General features: G+C 44.7%; 1 protein-coding gene across 1 annotated transcript in view; it reads left to right on the forward strand.

Moving 5' to 3' along the window:
* Nostrin (nitric oxide synthase trafficking) overlaps positions 1 to 22,429 on the forward strand; it is a 62,278-nt gene that overhangs the window by 30,136 nt on the left and 9,713 nt on the right. The window contains exons 8-12 of the mRNA XM_052182624.1: positions 4,299 to 4,424; positions 12,544 to 12,642; positions 12,734 to 12,859; positions 20,253 to 20,361; positions 21,703 to 21,791. Coding sequence (XP_052038584.1) covers positions 4,299 to 4,424; positions 12,544 to 12,642; positions 12,734 to 12,859; positions 20,253 to 20,361; positions 21,703 to 21,791 — 549 coding nt within the window. The remainder of the gene's footprint in view (positions 1 to 4,298; positions 4,425 to 12,543; positions 12,643 to 12,733; positions 12,860 to 20,252; positions 20,362 to 21,702; positions 21,792 to 22,429) is intronic.

Genomic DNA, 22,429 nt, shown 5'->3' on the forward strand with positions numbered 1-22,429 from the left:
CCTAGATTTTTCTTTTTCCTTTGAACAATAATGTGTTTGTCCCCAAGAGCTAAAGAGGATATCCACTGGGATGGATGTTTCTTGTTTGTGGTTTCTTTTTTAGGGCAAACAATCTCACATTCCTGACAGAAATCTTTGAAAGTCGTTAGTGTACTTGTTGTTAACTTAGAAAAAGCCAAAGAATACATGTAGCCCAGATACATGCTAATGGGTGACAAGGTCCACGGTGCTAGAAGTGAAGGCCGTTGTGAGACTCCACACAGCAGCTCCCTCCTGCTGCAGAGCCCCTGATGGCCCCCCCACCCCCCTGCCCCCCCACCCCCCACCCCCCCACCCCCCACCCGCCATGTCAGACTCCATCACTGTCTGTGTGGGGGCCACAGCATTGATTCATGGGCTAAAAAAGAGTCAACCTGACAGCTGTGCTCTTTGAGAGAAAAAAAGAAAAGAAAAAAAAAAAAATCAACACAAGTAACATTGGGCTGTACCTCGTCTAGCCCAAATCTTGTTCCGTGTGCCCCAAGTCAGAAACTAAAACACTTCAGACTTTCTCCAAGTTTAAGTCTCCCTCAAGGAAAGCAGCCAGCACCATGGTGCTCAGAAATCCTTAACAGGGAAAAGAAAATTGGCATTGCAAGCGTCTCTATCCCCTAAGCTGAAGAAATTGTTAGTTGAATAACTTAAATGCATTGTTAGCAGGATTTCAAATGTTCTTACTTCTTCACGTGTCAGTCTTCCCAGTTCAAAATGATCAGAACAAGTTAAATAATGAGCAGTCATAGGGGAGGGGGTGTAGCTAATTCACGTTATGTAAAAATTCTCAGCATCAGTACATGCTAAGCCCTCATTAGAAGCTATTCTACCTAAATGTCAAGCAATACCAACAACAGAAAAGCTGTGCGTTTCTTCTTCCTTCATTAGCAGCTTCCCTGCGAGGTGAAATTCTGCAGTGTCCTCCGCCCACCTTCCTATAGCGGACCTGTAATCATGACTTCTGCCTGTGCTAACATCACAGACACACACACACACAACTGCTTAAACTAGCAGCTGTGGTTTTGTTTTTGTTTTAAAGTCCCAGAGCCGAACGCCAGAGCTGGCTTCCATTTCTCCTGCACGCAGGAAGGGTCCCGTCATCATCTTTTGTGCTAGCATCTCAGCAGTACTTCCTGTTTTCCTGCTTAGCCATCCTGGTTCTCACCGGAAGCTAGCTAAACCTCCTCCGCCTTCTCTCTGCTCCAGTCCTTCCCACCCACTCCCAGAGGACTGTCGTGCTTCATTCCCCATTGTTCATTTTTATCTGCATAGCAGCAAGGGAGCAGTAGTACCTAGTTCATTCTGTGTTCTGAGACTATGCCGCCATGGCTCTCACAGACCCTCTTTTGATTATGCCCTTTGTCGCGTCTCACTGAGACAGCCCCTCCCATGCCACAGGGGTTCTTCCCATCAGTCTTCTGAATTCCTAGGTCCATCTTACTTTGTTAGAGCTGCCATAGAAGTTACCATAGTCTGTGCAGCTCTAACAAAATGTATTTCATACATTTCATTCATAGTCTTTAAATACATACATACATACATACATACATACATACATACATACATATATACATACATACATAAGACTTTGACCAGCCCACAAATAAAAACATCACACAGTTAGTTTAAGGAAGCTGTCCAGACACTTGTCCAGCACATATATCTTACTGAACTTCTGAACAGTTAGAATGGCTATAGTTCTACAATCTAGAGATCAGGAGCCTGTGTGCTAAGGTTCTGATGAGGGCCAAGACTGCAGACATCTATTCATAACCTCATATGGCAAAGAGAGGAGAGCTCTGGGCTTCCTTTCGTCGCGTCACTGGTCTCATTCATAAGGGCTCCGCTTGAGTCCTGACCACTTCGCAAAGACTCCCATTTCCTAATGCAATGCTGTGGAGAAGTTAGGATTGGACATACAGATTTAGGGGTGCTCGTCGCACCCCCTGTCTTGGGAGAACAGGAAGATTCAGAAGCAGCTTCCTGTGGTCCTGTCTATTCAACTCTGTCATCCTCTCTCCTGGCACTAGGATGTATTGATCTGTGCCCCATCTCCACCACGATGGTCATTTCTCCAGGCACCCCGCAAACTCCTGAGAAGCACTGTACATCATTCAGCTCCCCCTGAAGACAGTCTCTTCTCTTCTTTTAACATTGTCAGTAGCCCATTCTTGATCCTCCTACATCTTCATCTTAGGCTCCTTTACGGATGTCATCTTTTTTTCCCCACCTGGCCCTTATATATTGCTGTACCTGAGGATTTCTCCTCAGGGCCTCTCTGTTTAATTCACTGTTGTGTCTCTAGTGTCCAGCAAAAGAGATTCAATATCGGGAACTCAGTAAATAATAGGTTCTCAAAGTATATATCCCCAAGGCTTCAACTCTCATATCTATGCTGACAATGCCTAAATTGATATCTCTGGCCATATTTGTCACTAAACTGCCTCCTGGCACCTCTAGAAATCATCTTTCTACCTAAGATAACTCTTTTCCCATCCGCTCAGCTCTAACCCTTAAGCCAGATGCTTTGTGGGCTTGTTAACATGGGCCTTTCCCGTCCACCATTCACCCTGGCCACACTCACTGCCTGGCTTGCTGCAATGAATGAATGGGGTCCTTTGCCTTGAACATTGGCTCTTACTGTCCCTTGCACACAGGTGACTTTCAGCAGCATATTCTTTCATGAAAAGCCTTTGAAGTCTTTCTAGTGCCTTCAGAATATGGCCTACTCTCTTCATATGACCGGTTAAAACCCTCCTGACTTGACCTTGCCTCCCGCTCCTCCATTGCTTCTGGTTCTTCTTTCTGTCCTCCGAGTCATCAATTCTTTCCTATATCAGGGCATTATTTCATTATCGGGTTAAAATGCACAAGCTCATGTTTCTACAGATAGATGTGGCTCATTAAACCTGAAATGCAAAACTGAATGTGCCCCGCATAGGTTATACATCACAGAACAGCAGAGCATTGACTGGAATAGTAAAGTGAATGGTATTAATATTCAGCACCTTGGATGAACGTTCACTATTATTGTAACATTCGTCACGATGTCCTTAAACATAAAGAGGGTCATTCATAAAATCTTCTATCTCTGTCCTTGAAACTGCCAGACTGCTGGCATCAGGAGGGTCCTTCAAGTGCAGTTCAAGGACCATGTGCACGAGAGTCAGATGAGGACCTACTACAGACTCACCACAAAGATGGCTAATGATCGAATGTCTCTACTGGGGGCCCTAGAAGTTGCTACTCTACACATTCTAGTTCATACCTAAGAATATTAAAGTTGAGAATCATTCATGCGGTCCAAATCTTCATTTCTCAGAAATGAAATCGCTTGTCTGGACGTTTTCAATAGCCATTTGAGCCATGGTGGTCCAGAGAGGTTTGCATAACCTTGATTTCCCAGAGACATTGCAACCAGAATGGCAAATGTCATTGGCTGGAACTCTTTGTGAGAGACAGATCCCTGGAGAGTGAAATGGAAGGAAACCATGTGTCTGACTGCCGTAACGTGAAGCTAACATGGGCATGGATATTAAGCTTAGTGTTGCAGTAGGTGCCAGGTAGATGGTGCACCGCGTATCTCACCTGTGTTACCTTACTGAATCCTCCCAGGAACTCAGTGAAGTGGGAGCCATCATCCCCATCATGTAAAACGATCCTGTACCTTATAAAGGTGATCTAACTCATCCTGAAGCTGAAATGAGATCTCTGATCCATCATGCCTCGCTCCAAAGCTCAACCTCTAGCATTAAGATGGGAGACAGTTTGGTAACCTATTATAGAAATAGGTTTTAAGAATTATTTGAGGCAACAAGGACAGGAATGGAGAAACCTAAATGCTTATTGAATAAGACTTCTGGCTGGGCCAATGGATTGTACTTTGAGTTGAAGATCCCAGACCTGCACTGTAAATTGTCAAATTCAGTCACTTGGCCTTCTTGGTGTGAGAGATGTAGGCAAAACACTTCATGTTTGACAACGCAATTTCCTCAAATGTCAAGCTGAAGGTGTATTGAGGGCCATGAGTGTCTGGAATAGTTTCTTAAAACAAAGACAAAAATGCAACAGCAAAGAAGACCCAGGTTCATTGTGGGAAAAAAAAAAAAGAAGACCCAGGTTTTGTCGTCTATAAAGTAACTATTATTTATAAAGAGCTAAAGTGAGACACTTGTCCCTGAGCCACATATGATCAAAAGCATGGAATGGCAAGTGCACTTCTGTAAATGTGGCAATAACTATGTGACATTGGTATTTTACTTTAGCTCTTCAACAAGCTGAAAAAATCAACTGAAAAATTGACAAAAGAAGATGAAAGTTACTACCAGAAAAACATCGCAGGCTATTCTACCAGGCTGAAGTGGGAAAGCACCCTGGAACACTGCTACAAGGTAAGTTAGGCGTTCATATTCCTCTTCTTCCAACGGGTTCTGTGTGACCTGGACCGTGAAGGTCGGATCTTCATTCAAGAGACCTGCTTTCTTCCTTGGCTATGACATGCACTGGTACCATGGCACTAGACAAACCATTTTCCCTCACATTGTTTCCATTTCTCCCTGAACATAGTCACCAATGAAAGCTCATGTATATCATTAGCAGGACTTTCTGTTCCTAAATCTCAGTGGAGAGTGAGCTCAACAAAACTTCTATCGAAGAAGAAGAATATAAATTAAAGCTTAGGTATTAGTGATTCGGAAAGGAATCTATCACTGACTCGTACAGTGATAGAGTGTTCTGTACTGGGCATTTTGTTGGATAACGAGTATCCAACAATGAGTAGGGTACTAAACTCAAAATCTTAGACATGATGTTAGGAATACAGACCCACAAAGAATGAATTCTGGCAGCTGGAGAGATGGCTCTGTGGTTAAGAGCCCTGACTCCTCTTCCAGAAGACTGGGGTTCAATTCCCAGCAACCACATGTCAGTTGACGACCATCTGCAGTTCCAGGTCCAGTAACTCTGTCACTCTCTTCTGGCCTCTGCAGTTACTGCACAGGTGTGGATACACATAAAATAAAATGAAATAAAATATTTTTTTTAAAGAATGAACTGTGCCAAATTGACAAAGACAGACAAAAGTCATGAATGTACAAGTCAAAATGGAAAATCAAAATCACTACATGAAAAGATAATCATGTGTCAAAATTAGGAAGTGATAATATCTAGATATTAATAAGGATGTTAAAAATAAGAATTCTTGAACCCTTCTAATGAGAATAAGTTAATAGTATCTGGGAAACCAGAAATGTGTTCTTGCCTTTAATACAGAAGTTCCCTTGTACACATATATATTGAAGAAAGGTTTAGCATGTACTTAAAGAGTAAGGCACAGAATGTTCATTACAGGATAGCTCATAATTAGATAGTAAACAATCTTCAGTAGAATACTCTTACAATGCGCTCTGATTTATGAAGTAGGCCAATTTAAATTAACCCAACCTATATTTAAATATGAATTAACCTCAAAACAATGGTATTACAAAAAAATCATTTATACATCTATGCAAGAAAATTTCAACTCATACCTAGCCTATATTGAGGTGTCATGTGTTTGTAACTATATACCTAGTGTCCAGACCTGTGTTGAACCAGGGAAATGAAACACCACAGGACTGAAATATGGAGCCACTCGGCCTCTGAATGGCTCCTGATAAAGCAAGATACCCACTTCCCAGGGTTAACCACTACTTCAAATGCATATGAAGAGCTTTGCTGTGTCTCTTTTCAAATCAGCACAAGCATGATCATTGTCCTAGTTAGGTTCCTACTGCTATAATAAAACACTATGGGCAAAGGCAACTTAAGGAGGAAAGGGTTTATTTGGCTTGTGGGTTACAGTCCATCACCGGAGGAAGCCAAAGCAGGAACCTGGAAGCAGGAACTCAAGCAGAGACCATACAAGAATGTCGCTTACTGGTTTCCTTTCTAGGGCCCTTTCTTACACAGCCCAAGACTATATTCCCAAGAGTGAAACAAGCTACAGTGGGTTGGGCCTTCCCATTTGTATCATTAATTAAGAAAATCCCCTGCAGACTTGCCTCTAGGCCAATTTAATGAAAGCGTTTTCTTAATTAAGATTCCTTCTTCCTAGATGACCCTAGCTAATATCAAGCTAACAAGACAAACAAACAGACAAAAAAACCAGCATAACTATAGGAAACAATTATCAACTCTGGTTGGTAAAAACATGAATATTTTTTGTTTCATTTTATCTATGTATTCTAAGTTAAAACATTAAAAAAAATGTTTAAAACAGTTACCATATGAGAAAAATGATCCCAATACTCAGGAAGCAGAGGTAGGTGGAGCTCTAAATTTGAAGCCAACCTGGTCTACAGGGTGAGTTCCAGAATACCCAGTACTACACAGAGAAACCCTGTCTCAAAAAACAAAACAAAACAAAGAAACAAAACAAAACTTAACCAAACAAAAGCAAACAAGTACCCTAGGGACTAACCTGTATCAAATGCATGGTGTTCCGTGGGATCAGGCACTGAACTAAGTATATTCACGTTCATTATACTATTTCACAACCTTATGAGGAAAGTAATCATTTTACTCCCAGTTGATAGCTGAGAAAGGGGAGGCTGGAGAGTCAAAGGTACTTGTCCGACATTGTTTGAGACTCAGCAGGCTCCTACTGAAGGGCCAGTGCACCAATGAAGGGGGCTTAAAAAGAGAGAATGGGGGTTAAGGGAGTGTGGCACTGCGGCAGGCCCCTGCCCAAGCACCTCTTCCCCCTGAGGGACCACACGCACACAGGCATGTATAGAATAGAGTTTATTCAGGGCAGAGAAGGGGAGTTAGAGAGGCAGAGAGAGAGAGAATAGAGAAGTGGAGGCCGGCCATGACCACGTGGAGAGGGGGGGGGAGAGCCCCAGAGGGGCAGAGAGATGAGAGTGCCAAGAAGCAAGAGCTATGAGAGAGAGAGAGAGAGAGGAGGGGCAAATAGACCCTTTTATAGTGGGCCAGGTCTATGGGGCGGGGCCTACCTGACTGTTGCCAGGTAAGTGTGGGGTGGAGCTTAGACAGAATACCAACACCTACACCAGGAAGAATGGGGAGAGGGAAGCTCATAACCAAGAAGGGCTGAAGGGCTCTGTAGTCTCTTAAGCTCAGTCACTTTCTGGGAGGGACAGATGGGGAGTTAGAGACGAGATAGGAACTCCTATCAAAGAAAAGAGAAAACAGGGACACAAGAAGAAGCCCTCTCTCAATCAGCTTTTTGGTTTGTTTTCTTTGGTTGTTTTTGAGACACAGTCTCAGTCTGTAGCCTAGGATGGCTTTCAATCATGGCAATCCTCCTGCATTAGCCTCTCACACGCTGAGGTTGTAAGTGTGTTGTACTGCCTGGATTATTACATCACTGAATATAGGATCCTGGCCCCGCCCTTCTTTGTGCTGAGAGGATCCCAGATACAGATGATGAAGGATGTGAATGCTATCTCTGTCGTTGGAAGTCTGGACTGGCCTTCCTCAGCTCCCAGAACACCCAGTGGAGCTATGACGTCCCACAAGGCTAGCTTCCATGGATGGCTGGTGACAGATGTCTGGGCACCCTTCAAGGGCTACAAGGAAAAAATGTGTACGCTTATCATCTCCATCTTCCTTAGCCTGTACCTAGGTCACAGCCGTGGATGACAGCAGCAGATCTATCTTGTCACAACTGGCTTCAGACTGGTTTTCAGCCGGGTTAGGTATTGCGGACACTGTAACACCGGGTTTTATGAGCTCTCTAGATCCTTTATTTGTTTCCTTTTCTGCCATTAAGAGCCTCCCATACCCATAATCCTAGCACTCTGAATGCAGAGGCAGAGCAGGATGATCGCCTCAAGTTTAAAGCCAGTTTGGTCTATACAGCAAATTCCAGGCCAGCCAGAATCATTTAGCAAGATGAGACCCTCTTTCGGAAAAACAAAGGAATCCTCCTCCCTCCCTCTAGTCTCTTTCAGTATTTTTTTTAAATTGCAACATTGTGGAAATTATCTTCTTTCCTCCCAAAGTCATGTTATGGTAGCAAGATACACATTCATTTACACTCCAAAAGAGTTCCTTTCAACTTCAGTTTTTTCGTTGTTTTATTAGAATTGGAACTTACGAGCTAAATATCCCAAAAGGCATAATCGGAAGGATAGGATTCTCTAACTTGTGGCCCAACCCCCACTGTGTTATGGGCCACTGAGGCCTCCTCTCCCTGTGGGGTCACAGCTCCCGGCACCCTAACTCCCTCTGAAGTGTCTTCTGTGCATCTTCCTGAGCACCAGCCACCTAAAGGATGACCCTGGAGTGTCCCCCTTGTTCTACATGGACCCTCAGTGATGTTCTCACTTGGTAATAGCTTGCCTTCTGTGTCTTGGTCTACCCCACAACTCACTGACTCACATGCTTCTGTGTCCGCTATGTCTTTTGTATATTTATAATTATAATTCCAAGCGAGGAATGTGAAATTCGTGAAGACATGCACTGCTGCACTGGAATGTGCCAGCTCTGTGCTGGTTATCTCGGAGTGAAAGAACAATGAATACTTTTTTTTTTTTTTAGAACGTGGCTCAAGACACTGCCTCATAACGTTAGGGTACTTGTGAAAATTCACCCCAGACACAGTGTCTCAGAACTCCTGCATGATTTTCGGAAGGGTCCGGGTAACTCTAGACATGCTGAAGTTTGAAATCCCTGCTATGGAAATACTAGAATACATCTTCTGTTTTGAAAGCAATTCAAATGAAAATGCAATCTCTCCGAGATCCTCGCTTAGTACCCTGAAGCTAGAGCAGCAGAAACTGAGAGAAAGAATAAGGAGCATGAATTTTCTGAGCCCAGACAGGCTCCAAATCTGCCATCCCTTGGTAACTCTCTGACCATACGTCCCTCGCCTGTGCTGTCAAACAGCTGGAGGCCCTCCAGAATGTCTTGTCTCTATCAACTATTTTTAAACACTACACTAGAAAGCAATAACTCATTAAATGAGATATGGATTTTCCCCTTTGCACGGTGGAATTTATTTCTGCCTCTTTTCATGAGCAAACACAAATCATTTTAATGATTTCCCTGAAATGTAATTAAAGCTGTTAAACATTCTCATCTGTACGAAGAGACACCAGTTATTCTAATCTGAGATTGATGAGTGTGGTTCTGTGCTTATCGATGTAAAGAAGCAACTGCTGCCCAGAGTGCACTGTGTTCTAAGCCTGACTTTTACTCCTGACCCACACATCCTTCACTTCCATTTGCTAAGATGAAATAGCTGACTTCTTCATTTTTTAGAAAATAGGGTAAGGTCTTTTTTTCTTGTTTGAGGTGATACAAACCAGTGACCTGTGTTTGTTATGCAGCATTTTAATTCTGCCTTAGAGGAATCAATACATTTGACAGGCTATTAATTTTGCCTTTTAATTCTTTATCTGGTAGACAAAAGGACATTCTATTGGCTGATGCTTGTGATTTTAGAGAAAGTCTCAGGAAATACTGACTATCCCAGAGGCACTTAACTTCCCAAAAATGCTGTAGCCATCTAACCAGGAGGCTGTGAAGGTGTGACTGCAGGCTCCCCATCAAAACGTCAGGGTGCGGGCACAAAAATAAAAATCTAAATGTCTTTGTGTTGGCACAGATGTTTGTCGTTACCGTTGATCCCTTGATTGCTGCCATTTAAAGAAACAACAAAATGACCTTACGTCAGTAAGCAGATTATAGCGTATCATCCACTGGAGTATCGTTCAGCCTTAAAGACGTGTCTATGACATGGATGTACTTTATGGATACATTTGATGATTCTTCCTGCTTGAGACCTACCTTGGTCAAGGTCAGAGAGTGAGAAAGTTGAGTGGTACCCGATAAGGCTAGAAGGAGGAGGGATAGGCAGTTATTACTTCATGGGTGGAGAGTGTCCATTTTACAAGATGAAAAGTGCGGTGGACATTGTACCGGCAAGGGTGTCACGGTGGTGTGCATGCACTTCAGAACAGTGAACTGTGTCTTTAAAGGGACGCTGTGTATATTATGTGAACCTTAGCATGCTTACGCACATAAGTTCAGATTGCAAACACAGAAGGATATGTGCAACAAGTTAAATCCAGCACATGGATATAGGAGGACACGAGAGCGGGTCAGGTTAGCAGTGACCTTGTGAATTTCTGCTGTCCCACCTGCTTACCAACAGCCTCGATGCCCAGCCATTCTTCTTCTTTGTGATAATGGTACCCATCAATTTTCCCAGAGCCTTGACCTTATCCAGACAGCACATGCTGTGGAGACTGTCTTAGACACCTGCCGTCTCTGTCAGAGCATAGTCCTCTGAGCATCACTACTGCAGCCTGCGCTGTCCCAGCACGGCCTAAAAATCTCCCCCAAGGGTTTCACCTGGCCTCAGTTTTGAACTTCTCTATCCATTCCAAAGCCATAAATCAGCAAATGAGTGGCGAGAGTCCGGTAACTTACTCTAGAATCTGATAACGTTGCTCTAGAAGGCTGGTAGCCAGCGAAGCTGCCGGGTAAACTTAACAAACCTAACAACTGTGTGCTCCTCACTTCCTTATCCACCCTTGCTAGCTAAAAGTTATACTCCAGTCGTTGTAATTTTTGTTATCCTACATAAAATCTGGAGGCCGTTTTCTTACCTTTAAGCAATAGACTCTGATGCTCCAGATCTCGCATTAAGAAGTGATTAGAACTAGAAATTCTACTCTTATCAAATTGTCCCTTGGAGACTGGAAAATGGGGACTGGAGAGACGGTTCAGTCGTTAAAGCATTCCTAAGGCATCAGGTATACATAGGGCATGAACACATAGGTATAGGCAAAACACTCAAACACATAAAATAACATAAATAAATGTTTTTTTTTTAAAGATCAGAGAATATTCCCTACTAGTTATCTTTCATAGTGCTGTAATGTTCTACATAAAGGTACTAGGGCGGCTGGAGAGATGGCTCAGCAGTTAAGAGCACCAACTGCTCTTCCGAAGGTCCTGAGTTCAAATCCCAGCAACCACATGGTGACTCACAACCATCCATAATGAGATCTGACGCCCTCTTCTGGTGTGTCTGAAGACAGCTACAGTTACATTGTACTTACATATAATTAATAAATAAATATTTTTAAAAAAAAGGTTCTAGGGGAGAAAATAAGCCAGCAATCTTATACAGCAATGAGAGCTATAAATGACAGTAAAGATTAGCCTGACAATTGATGTGACCACTGGCCGTAGTAATGGTATGGGTGTTACGGGAGTAAACAAATGTTTCTAACTGAAGTTAAAGCCTGCTCTGCTGGACAGAACTATCATTTTTGGTAGTGTCAGCAAGGCCAAAACTCCATAGCTGGCTAGGCCCTAAGAGAAACCCTAATATTCACTAAATGGGCACAGCACAACTTGCCCCGGAAGTTCTTGTCTTTACACCCTCTCGATTAGTTCATCTCTTACTACTCATCAGAGAAGCTTACTTTTGTAGAGGATAGCTACAACAGAAACTCAAATCTGGTCGCAGTGCAGAGAATGAGATCGAGGAATGTACAGCCCGACATGGGACATCTATGGCACGCGCTCAGGGACCATTGTGGGAAAGGGACCAGGATATCTCCAAGTGCCAGAGGGAATGAGTGTGTGCATTCAAATAGCGGGCTAAGAAAGACAGCACTGCTGCACATGTAAACTCACAACAGGGATGGCTCTGTACTAAGAGCGACACAAGATCAAGCCAGCCAAAATTCTAGCGTGGATGGGGCAGGGCTCACGAAGTGCCATTCCAATGAAAGAACTATCAACGACAGCTGATGTCGTCTGCTTGAGGGAGAGTCAGTTTTCTCCAGGGATGCAGTGACTGAGAGACTACTCATGTTCAGTAGACTGTCCTGCACCGAGGCTCTTACAGTTTAAAAACAGAGCATGTGAAGTTGGGAGGAAAAAGTGGAAGGGAGACGAGGGAAGAGATGGGAGGGGAGGGAAACAGACACATTTGATCAACGCATGTTGCAGGCATGTATGAAACTTTCAAGCAATAAAAGCTTATAGACATAAAATAAAAGGCTATGAAGGCCGGAGAGATGGCTTGGTGGTTAGGGAATCAAGCTAAGCCGCAGGATGTTCTGCTCTCAGGAAACCTGTGCAAACAGCTCAGCTGGGGGCGTTGAGCTAAGCTCACTGATGCCCAACACTTCCTGGGCTTTACTTTAGTCTCCTCTCAAACATCAAAGCTGCGTCTGATGCCTTCTTTTCTCTTCATCTCCCTTTTTAAAAAAAAAAATATTGGAACAGCTAATAGCTTGTGGCATCTGCCTTCATGCTGTGTGAGGGTAAAGAATCACAGGAAAACCTGTGAGTTAAACGGGGGCATTAGGATAGTAAGCCATACCCCTGCCCATCCCCCCAACCCCCTCTGCACTGCAGTTTGAATATACCAAGGCAAATCCGGACAGTTTGCTCAAGCTATCTCGAGGTGGGTTGTGTGGGAGGACTGACAAGCTTTGCATAAGAAATGCTTGATTGTCCCCTCATGTTTATTCTCTTCAGAGCTTGCTGGAGCTGGAGAAGGAAAGAATTCAACTTCTATGCAATAACTTAAACCAATACAGCCAACACATTTCTCTCTTTGGACAAACACTGACCACAGTGAGTAGTGGAGACCGTTCTGTTTCTAGCGTGAGCAGTAAGGTTGGTGGGAATCAGTTCTGAGGCCACTCTGCCTTTCTCGGTGTTCCAGTGCCACACCCAGATCCACTGTGCCATCAGCAAGGTTGATGTTGAAAAAGATATCCAGGCTCTAATGGAAGAGACTGCAATCCTGTCTGTAGAAAACAAGTCGGAGCTTCTACTGGCTGACTACTTTGTAAGTATGGAGGGGCAGGAAGTGCCTTTACCCTCACTTCTTGGCCATGTATTGAGAAGTCAGGCTAAGAACAATGATAAAGAAAAGAGTGTCTTCTCTCTGTCCCCAGGCCCCCACCCCAGACTCCCACCCCAGATGGCCTTTGAATTCTTTTTTTTTTTTCACTTTTTTTGTTGGATATACTTTTTAAATGTAAATACATTTCAAATGTTATCCCCTTCCCCATTTTTCCCCTCCTCCCAGGTAGCCCCCATCCCATTCCTCCCTCCCCTACTTCTATGAGGGTGTTCCTCCACCTACCCCCTCTCATCTCCCCACCCTTGATTCCCCTACAATGGGCAAATATCCAGCCTTCATAAGACCAAGGACCTCTCCTCCCCTTGATGCCTGACATGCAGCTAGAACCAGGTGTACCCCTTGGTTGATAGCTTAGTCCCTGGGAGCTCTGGGGGTTCTGGTTGGTTGATATTGTTGTTCTTTCTATGAGGTTGCAAACCCCTTCAGCCCCTTCTGTCCTTTCTCTAACTCCTCCATTGGGGACCCTGCACTCAGTACAATGGTTGGCTATGAGCATCTGCCTCTGTGTTTTTAAGGCTCTGTCAGGGCCTCTCAGGAGACAGCCATATCAGGCTCCTTTCAACAAGCATTTCTTGGCATCCATGATAGTGTCTGGGTTTGGTGACTGTATATGAGATGAATGCCCAGGTGGGACAGTCTCTGGATGGCCTTTTCTTCAGTCTCTGCTCTACACTTTATCTATGTATCTTGCTCTTATGAATATTTAATCTTACTGCTTCCACCTCCCGAAGGCTGGGGTTGCAGACATGTGCTATCACTGCCTGGGTGGAATACACTATATTTTTGTAAATAAAGATGTTATTTTTGTCCATAGTGGTATAAATAATCATAAAGAATTATCTGTGGGTTACAACTGCAGTGGTATTCCCTTCGAGGGAAGAAAGGCTGGCCACGTTTTAGACTCTTGCTGGGTCTTTGCTTTAGTCAGTGTCACATGCTGACGGAACAGAATACAGCGGACTGTAACTGACAGAGATTAGAAGCTGATTTATGGTTCAGGGCTGGGAAGTCCTGGTTGAGTCTGTCCAGGGTCTTCCTTGATGCATTCCAGGACAGAAAAATGACATCACATGGGCGAGAGAGCAAGGTTGAATTAAGACCTCATTCCCAGGGCAATGACATTAGTCCATTCATGAGGGACACACTTGTGTCTAATGTCCTGAAAGCCCACCTTCTCAGTGGTTCTGCTTGTTGGGGGTGGGGGGGGAGGAGTGTTTCTTTTTTTGTTTTGGTTTGTTTTTCTAGACAGGGTTTCTCTGTGTAGACCTGGCTGTCTTAGAACCTGATCTGACGATAAGGCTGGCCTTGAACTCAGAGATCTGCCTGCCTCTGCCTCCCAAGTGCTGAAATTAAAGATCTGTGCCACCACCTCATGAACTTTGAGTGATATTTAAATCACACAGGCTTTTGTAAAATTGAGTGTTCAGTGATCTATAAGTGGCCATTGTATTGTTTTTCTGCACAAATGGTAAATTGACTCCAATTTTACTAGCTTAGACATTTACTGTCTCACATTTTACATGGGTCAGGGCCTCTTAATCCCTCACTTGGCAAGGGTAAAGGACTTCAGATGTTTCAAAGCTCTACAAGGAAAGGCTTAATTTCCTAGTTCACTGGATGGCTTGGCAGGGCTGTCCAGGTCCCTAAGAGCTGAAAATAGGAAATGTCATTTCTTTCCATATAAAGTAATTTCATTATAGCACCACAATATATATGCCATTATATTTTTCTCTTATTTGTCCTCTCCCCCATGGCCTTTCCTTCTTCTTCCTCCCTACTCTTGCTATTCCCCCACGTTTCCTGAAATAGTCTCCCTTCTGCTTACGTCACACACAACCCCTTATGTAGGGCTAATGGGTGTCCCGTGTCCACTCTGCCACAGGGCTTGGGCCCCTCGGGGAGGCAGGACACGGGAAGTTGACTGTGCTAACCCTATGCTGGCGCTGGGTGTTGGGATATGGGAAGCCAGGGGACAGTGTTCCAGGCGTGGGGGAGCGAAGCCTGAGGTCCCGGGAACTTGCTCAGGTCCCTGGGCCTGCAGGGAGGCCGGGGCCATCTGGTTCTCAGGTTCTTGAGCACCCAGGTGCCACCGGGAGCCCTGGATGAAGGAGAAAAGAGGGGAGAGCTCCAGCTGGGTCCCCAGGGGAGGAGAGCCCTTGGCTTGTTGAGCTGGTGGCTTGGCTTGGTGGAGGCTGTGGCTGGGAGCACGGAGAGGCCCCCTGCGGGAGATTAGAAGGCCAACTCTTTAGGCCAAAGCCTGCTCCATGGCTCCCCAGGGCAGATCCCAATGAAAAGAGACAGTCCATGGTTTTAAGACATTTATTGTCATGGAGGGGGCAGATGAATAAAACCATACCCCACTTTCTCAGGGAAGGCCTGAGGTTAAATACCTTTTGCAGGGAGGAGTGTCTGGGAAGGGGAGTTTATTATCTAAGCCTCTAGGCCTTTAGGTACCTCATTAACATGGAGATCTGTCTTGAGGCTTCATGACCTATGGTCATATCCTCTACCTGTGGAGGGGCTTGGGGCATTGCCCTTACATGACTGATAGCCACAAATCTATGGAGGGCTGCAGCTGCTTGTCAGGAGCCTGGTGTCTGGGAGCATAGCAAAATGCCTACCGTCCTTGCAGGGGTCACTGGGATTTTAAGCCTGTGCTCAACCAGAAACCAAGCTGCCTTTCTCGGTCTCACACCCTTGTTCTCCCACTCTCCCCCTTCTTCCAGCCCTCCCATGGTTTCCTTTCTGCCTCCACTTTCTGTATCTGAACACTTATATGTGCACAAGCACTCGAGCACACACAGGCAAAGGCACACAGACCCAGACACACACTGACACATAGGCACACACACACAGATACACACACACACAGACACACACACACACACACACAGGCACATTTAAATTCTGTGATATGAGTCTGTCCATTTCTTGCCTTGCAACCCGTGTGGATGAGTGACCGAAGAGACCACAAGCCAGACAGCTGAAGCACAGAGCTCTGTAAACCAGTCCCAGAAGTGACCGCTCAGCATGGTCTGTTTGTTAGAAAGCAATAAATATAACCCTCCCTTACTCAGAGGACAAGGTGCACAGACATGTTAAGTCCTGGGTGGGGGAGACTTTAGTATTTTTTAAAGATCCCAACCCTTTAAAATAGCCTGAGCTCTACTCTTCAGGCATTTGGGGAATCCTGCTACAGGATGATCTTTATTGCTGGAAACTGGTCACTTTCCCTAATCGGAGCCCAGCCATCTTGAGTCTGTTACTTGGCCTCAGCCTCCTGGGTGTGTGCATGACAGATGTGAGCTACACATACACTCAGAGAAATTCTTTGCCTCTAGGCGCTTGTCATTTTAATTATGATGTTCCAGGAGCTAGCTGATCAAAAAACGAAACAAAATAACAACCACAAAAAAGCAAAACCAAATCTCCCTCCCTCCCTTCTTCCCTGCCTCCCTGCCTCCCTCCCTCCCTCCCTCCCTCCCTCCCTCCCTCCCTCCCTCCCCTCTCAAGCTACGGGACTCAAGAGACCTTCATACCTCAGCCTAGCAAGGAGCTTGAACTCCAGGCCCAGGAACCTACACCCCACCCCCCCACCCCACCCCCCGCCCCTTCAGTGGTTGGCGGCATGACTTTGCACAGGGCCGGGCACATGGTAGTGGGGCACGATACATTTTGCTCCACGGTTTCTATCTAGGAGCTGATGATTGGACAAGCTGTAAAAAGGCTGCCTGTGCTGTCCACTGAAACTCACTCAGACTTCCAAGCTCTCTTCCCCATCTTCCCCATCTCTAATCAGCACAGCCAGTCTATCCATGCTCTTACCGCATTAATCAGACAGCTGACTGACCTGGAGGCAAGAACTGGTACAGAAAATAGAGGGGGAGGGGAGGAGATGGGGACTCACTCTAAATCCAGACAAGACACCTCTCACCCCTTCCACCAGCCACACAAGCAGCCAGTTGTCTTTTTTTTTTAATTATTTAATGCATGATCGATTTATTTAATGCATGTACATCTGCAGGCCAGAAGAGGACATCAGATCCTCTTATAGATGGTTGTGAGCCACCATGTGGTTGCTGGGATTTGAACTCAGGACCTTCGGAAGAGCAGTCAGTGCTCTTAACCACTGAGCCATCTCTCCAGCCCACAAGTTTTGCTTTGTTATTTGAATTGTCATCATTTTCCTACCTTGGCAAAGGTGAAGGGTGCTACTAGCAACAATGTGTGCTCAAAGCAGAAAGGGAATAACAGGAAGTCAAGGGGACAATACCCTCTTTCCCTTCTAGCAGGGGTGCAAGGATCGTGTGTGCTGTTTTCTTGAAAAGGGTAATGAAAATAATGACCCTACCGCCCAACTTGCTGGTAAAATAACAGTATTCTGGGAAATTCAACCAGGGTTCTATTGCAATGTAGGAAGTTAGGATGGTTCATCTTTAATTGACATGCTCATGGGAATTTATGATTTTTAAGAAACTTCAGTGCACTAGAATTCAACTGTATAGCTAAATCTGCCTCAAATGACTGAGTAGACTTGTCACGATATCCTTAGGCTAAGTATTCCAGAGCCTCAATTCTCAGTCATGGGCAGTAAGTATTGGGCTGGTTTTCATTGAGTGCTGTGATGTTTACTCAGACAGGAGCAAGCGAGATAGGGGAGTAAGCTGAGAGGACCAGTGAGCTGTGTGGAGCTATTCATAAATTCTGTAAAGTCCATGTTCAAAGGACTATAGTTTTATGTGCCTCTCTCAGGACTGTTTCCTAGTCAACTTTTGGAAAAGGAGGACAGAATGAGAGACATTCCCTGTCCTGGAGTTGATCGGCTGGAAGTAGAAAAGATAGGGATGAAAATGAACAATTTCATTCCCTTCTTCCAACATTGTTAAAGAGCCTCAGATGGACAGATGGACAGATGGACAGTGAAGCACACCTGCTATTTCTTACCGATTATAATTAAAATGTTCTTAGCGGCCTGGCAAGGCAGCTCAGATGGTGAGGGCACTTGCTGCAGTGCCTATAATCTTCATTCCAAAGAGCCACATGGTAGAAGGGCAGAACCAACTCCTGCACGGTGTCCTGTGACCTCCACAAACAGGTGCAAATAAATAAATGTAATGAAGTTATAAAACACCACTGTCACCTAATGGTTATTGGTACAATAAGGTTATTCTGGGACATTTAACTCGGATTCTATTGAAATGCTTGGAGGTGGCATTAGTGGCAAGGCCTAGTTAAGTACTAGATGTCCCCAACAGACCCAGTGCAGGAGCCACACCAGGATTGAATTCCTGCCTGAGAATTGGGGGTCCTTGGTTTAGTCTGTTCTCACCTAACAGTGTGAACCCCACTGAAGCCTCTACTCCCCGCAGCCCTGAGAAGGAGTGGTGGAGAATCTGGGGTCAAGGTACTGTTTTTGTGTTCAGGGACGGAATACCTGCCAGTTTAGGCCTGGGTCTTCTTATGTCTCTCCACGTCACAGGTAGGACAAGGAAAGCAAAGCCAACCTCTTAAGAGTAAAACGTGCAGCCGAGTGTGGTGGCACACGCCTGTAATCCCAGCACTCTGGGAGGCAGAGGCAGGCGGATTTCTGAGTTCGAGACCAGCTTGATCTACAGAGAGAGTTCCAGGACAGCCAGGGCTACACAGAGAAACCCTGTCTCAAACAAAACAAAACAAAACAAAAAACAACAACAAATTTAAAAAAAAAAGAGTAAGACATGCATATAATATAGATACAGGGAAACATGCTGGATGCCCTAGAAAGAAAACCCTCGAATCCCTCTGTTATATTTGTATGGGGGTGGCATTCTCGCTTTGCACCCTGTGTGACCCCCTCTTCATTGTGGCTTATCTAAAAGCCAGGCTCTCTCCCAGTACCCATGGTTCTAGCTTTTCCACTCTCTGAACAGTTCCTCCATGCCCCTATGGGTTCAGCCTCCTTCTGACCCACCAGCTTGATTTTTTCACTTTTCATCCAACCCTGAAGAAATTCAAATGAGAACTCATATGCCACCAGGTATTGTGGCTTATGTTTATACTACCAGCACTTGAGAGGCTGAGGCAGGAGGATTGCTGTAAGTTCAAGCCCAACAGACTGAACAAAACAGTGAGATCTAGTCTCAAAATTAAAAAAAAAAAAAAAAAAAAAGCAAAACAAAACCGCATAAACTTGGCAACTTTAGTCCTAACTTCTACTCTAATCCACTCAGGCTATATGTTCTTCCACAAGTTTTTTGCTCAAGCAAATTTTACTTATTGCTCCCCCACAAAGCCCCATCCTCCTTTCTTTGCACTTTTGTCCTCCCTTCACTGGACCGAGAAGTCCGAATAAAGTCTACAGTCTTGGTGCCTGTGCCATTGCTGCACACATGCGGCCTTGAATTGCTGGTCCTCCTAATGTTGCGCCTCGGGAGCTAATTGGGTAGAGCACAGGCTGGGGCTGTGCATTAGGTTGAGCTCTAGTAGTAGATGCCAAGCCATCAAGGCATTCAGTGCACATTTGTTCCACTCCCAAGGCAACCCCAACCTGAGGCTCGCACAGGGTCCTACAGTGGATGAGTAAAAGCCTTGGGCTTGAATCAATATCAATTATGTCCTGAAACATGAAGCATCCTACAAATAGTTTATTTATGAAGAACCTGAAATCACTATAGAAAATCTTTTCCTCCAAGAATAATTTGTTTTACTAAATAAAATGCTCGCCCATGCTCTGACAAATTGTGAATGAGATGTCTCCTTATCAATCAGGCCTAAAACAGGGAGAATGATGTGTGTGAGCCAAAGTCTACCTTCGTTTTTCAATCCTGCCTGATCTGGTAAAGTTAAAAACTGCCAAAGATAATGACTGAGAGTCTCAGAACAACTCGGAGCAGCGGCTCTCGCTTCTACCTTATGTCTTAGCCAGGGTTTCCTGTGCAAAACACCATGACCAAGAAGCAAGTTGGGGAGGAAAGGGTTTATTCAAGCTTATACTTCCACATTGCAGTTCACCAACAAAAGAAGTCAAGACAGGAACTCACACAGGGCAGAAACTTGGAGGCAGGAGCTGATGCAGAGGCCATGGAGGGATGTTACTTACTGGCTTGCTCTCTTATAGAACCCAGGACTACCAGCCCAGGGACAGCACCACCCACAAGGGGCCCTCACACTTTGATGACTAATTGAGAAAATAAATGCCTTACAGCTGGATCTCATGGAGGCGTTTCCTTGAGAGAGGCTCCTTTCTCTGTGATAACTCCAGCTTGTGCCAAGTTCACACACAAAACAGGCCAGTACACCTTAAGTTATTAAATGTCTTTTTTTTTTCCTTCTAAAGGAAGAAGATCCAAAGAACCCAATGGACAAAGAGCGACGGAAGTCTTTAATAAAACCCAAATTGTCGAGACTGCAAAGAGACATCGAAAAGGCCTCAAGAGACAAAGAAGGTGGGCGATTTTCATACCACAGAACCGGAGCTGGCCACACAGTGTGAGCAGATCAGGCTGGCCGCACACGTGTGATCATCCTCCTGTCTCACTTGTAGCATGTCTGGCTTATGATAATGTCCTTAGATGCTGGATAAGGGAGAGCATTAAGTCACACTCAGGAGCTTTACTTAGAGTTGGGGTTTGTGTGCTTTTGTGGAATATGGCAGGGATTCTCCAGAGAACTGCATATTAAATATAAGTTGTGTTCAATAAAAGAAATAAATATAAATTAAAGTCATGTGTGGGCTGGTGGGCTGGCTCAGTGAGTAAGGGCACTTGCCCTGAAAACCAGATAACATGATCCCTGGAACACATGTAAAGTTGAAGTGGTGGATGGGGACCGGGGGCACTCTACCAGGGCATCCTGTGACCTCCACATATGCTCTGTGGTTGATATGTCCCCATGTCTTACACACCACACACACACACACACACACACACACACCATTAATAAAAATCAAAATAAAATAAACCTTAAAGAGTCATGTGTGGGCTCTGCCATGCCCTGGAATGCAGGCTGGGCTACACAGTGACCAGAAGGCCAGCCTGGGCTCCAGTAATACCCCAAAAAATCCAGTATTTCAAAAAAATCAAAATCAAGAAAACAAAAAAGTGTAAAAGGATGCTTTTGTCCATTTGTGAGAACTCTATGAGTAGTTCATTGGTGTGCTTCAGAAAGGTACGATTTTATTGTTTGTCAAAGTCACTGGCATGATGTGAGGCAATTTGTGTGATCGTAACATGGTTTGGGGCTTTCAATTCTGACTTTCTACTAAGTTTTGAAATGGCATGACAGTTACTCACGTTAAGGTGCATACTGGGGATTGAGGTACTAGCATGTGAAGTGATTCCAAAGCAGGACAGACCACAAAACAACCACACATTTGTAATCCAGCATCCAGCTTCTGAGCCTGGACCCCAGGATTTCATGTTGATGGGACTCAGATGGAAGAGGCAAAGAGAACGAGGAAGAAGCTAGTACAATCATGTCAATGTAAAGAACATTGAATCAGGCCAAAGGAAACTCAAAATCTTATCTAGGAAAATCCAGCCAGATCCTATAAGCACCAACAGTTCTCGAATTTCATCAGCTGAGGGTAGCTATAAATGAACTGTATGTTTTCTTATCTTATCCATTGAGTAAGAACCCTGTGACTTCTACATAGAGAAGATCCCCCGGCCATTAAGGAAGCCCTACGGGTATCACTGCTAGCCTTCAGGCTCTCCTTGAAGGTGACTGTCCCCTGCTCTGACCTGGGTCTGGGTGAAAGGTCACCTAGAATGCACTTTCATTTCCAGGCCTGGAACAGAAGCTTAACGCACTTGCCAGTAGCTCCTCCTTTTCTGATGCCAAGAGCCAGAAAGACATGGAGATCCTAATGGATGAGGTAAATATTTGCAGGGTGCGTTTTGTGATGACACAGTTATTTTTAGGAGATTTGGTTTTCACTTATCCCGTTTGCCGCTCCTTCCTCCTGACTCAGAACCGTTGAGTGGGAGAGCTGGGACTGCCAGCTCCTCCTCTGGCCGTTTGAGGGGTGTGGACAACTCCTACCACCTAGACCTGTTTACTTTGTTCTGAATAGAATGCTCCAAAATAGATGCATTCTTTAGTGAAATCATGGGCACTTTGATCCCGGCAAGTGATCGAAATCACCGGGTAGCCATTCACAGAAGCTGCTCTTATAATTTATCTTTGCTGGTCACAGAAACCTGAGATGTTAGTGTTCTTATGTGCAAAATGGCAGTATTGATACTTAATCATAGAGCTAATGATAAATACATTGAACAGAAAATGCTACAGCAGCGCTCAGAGAAGGAACTCAAAAGGTGACCAGCATCTCATTCGGCTTGGCTATTTGCCATTTATGGTGGTGGGAATGTTTACCCACAGAACCACTTTGTTTTCCATGTTCAGTATAATGTCCAGTAAATTTCAAGGGAACATCCTCAGTCTATTATGAAACATGTGATTTTGCCCAATGTAAGCTAGTGTAAGATTCTGAGCATGTCTTAGGTCTTCCAT

The sequence above is a fragment of the Apodemus sylvaticus genome, chromosome 5, assembly GCF_947179515.1.
Source record: "Apodemus sylvaticus chromosome 5, mApoSyl1.1, whole genome shotgun sequence".
NCBI classification, from domain to species: domain Eukaryota; kingdom Metazoa; phylum Chordata; class Mammalia; order Rodentia; family Muridae; genus Apodemus; species Apodemus sylvaticus.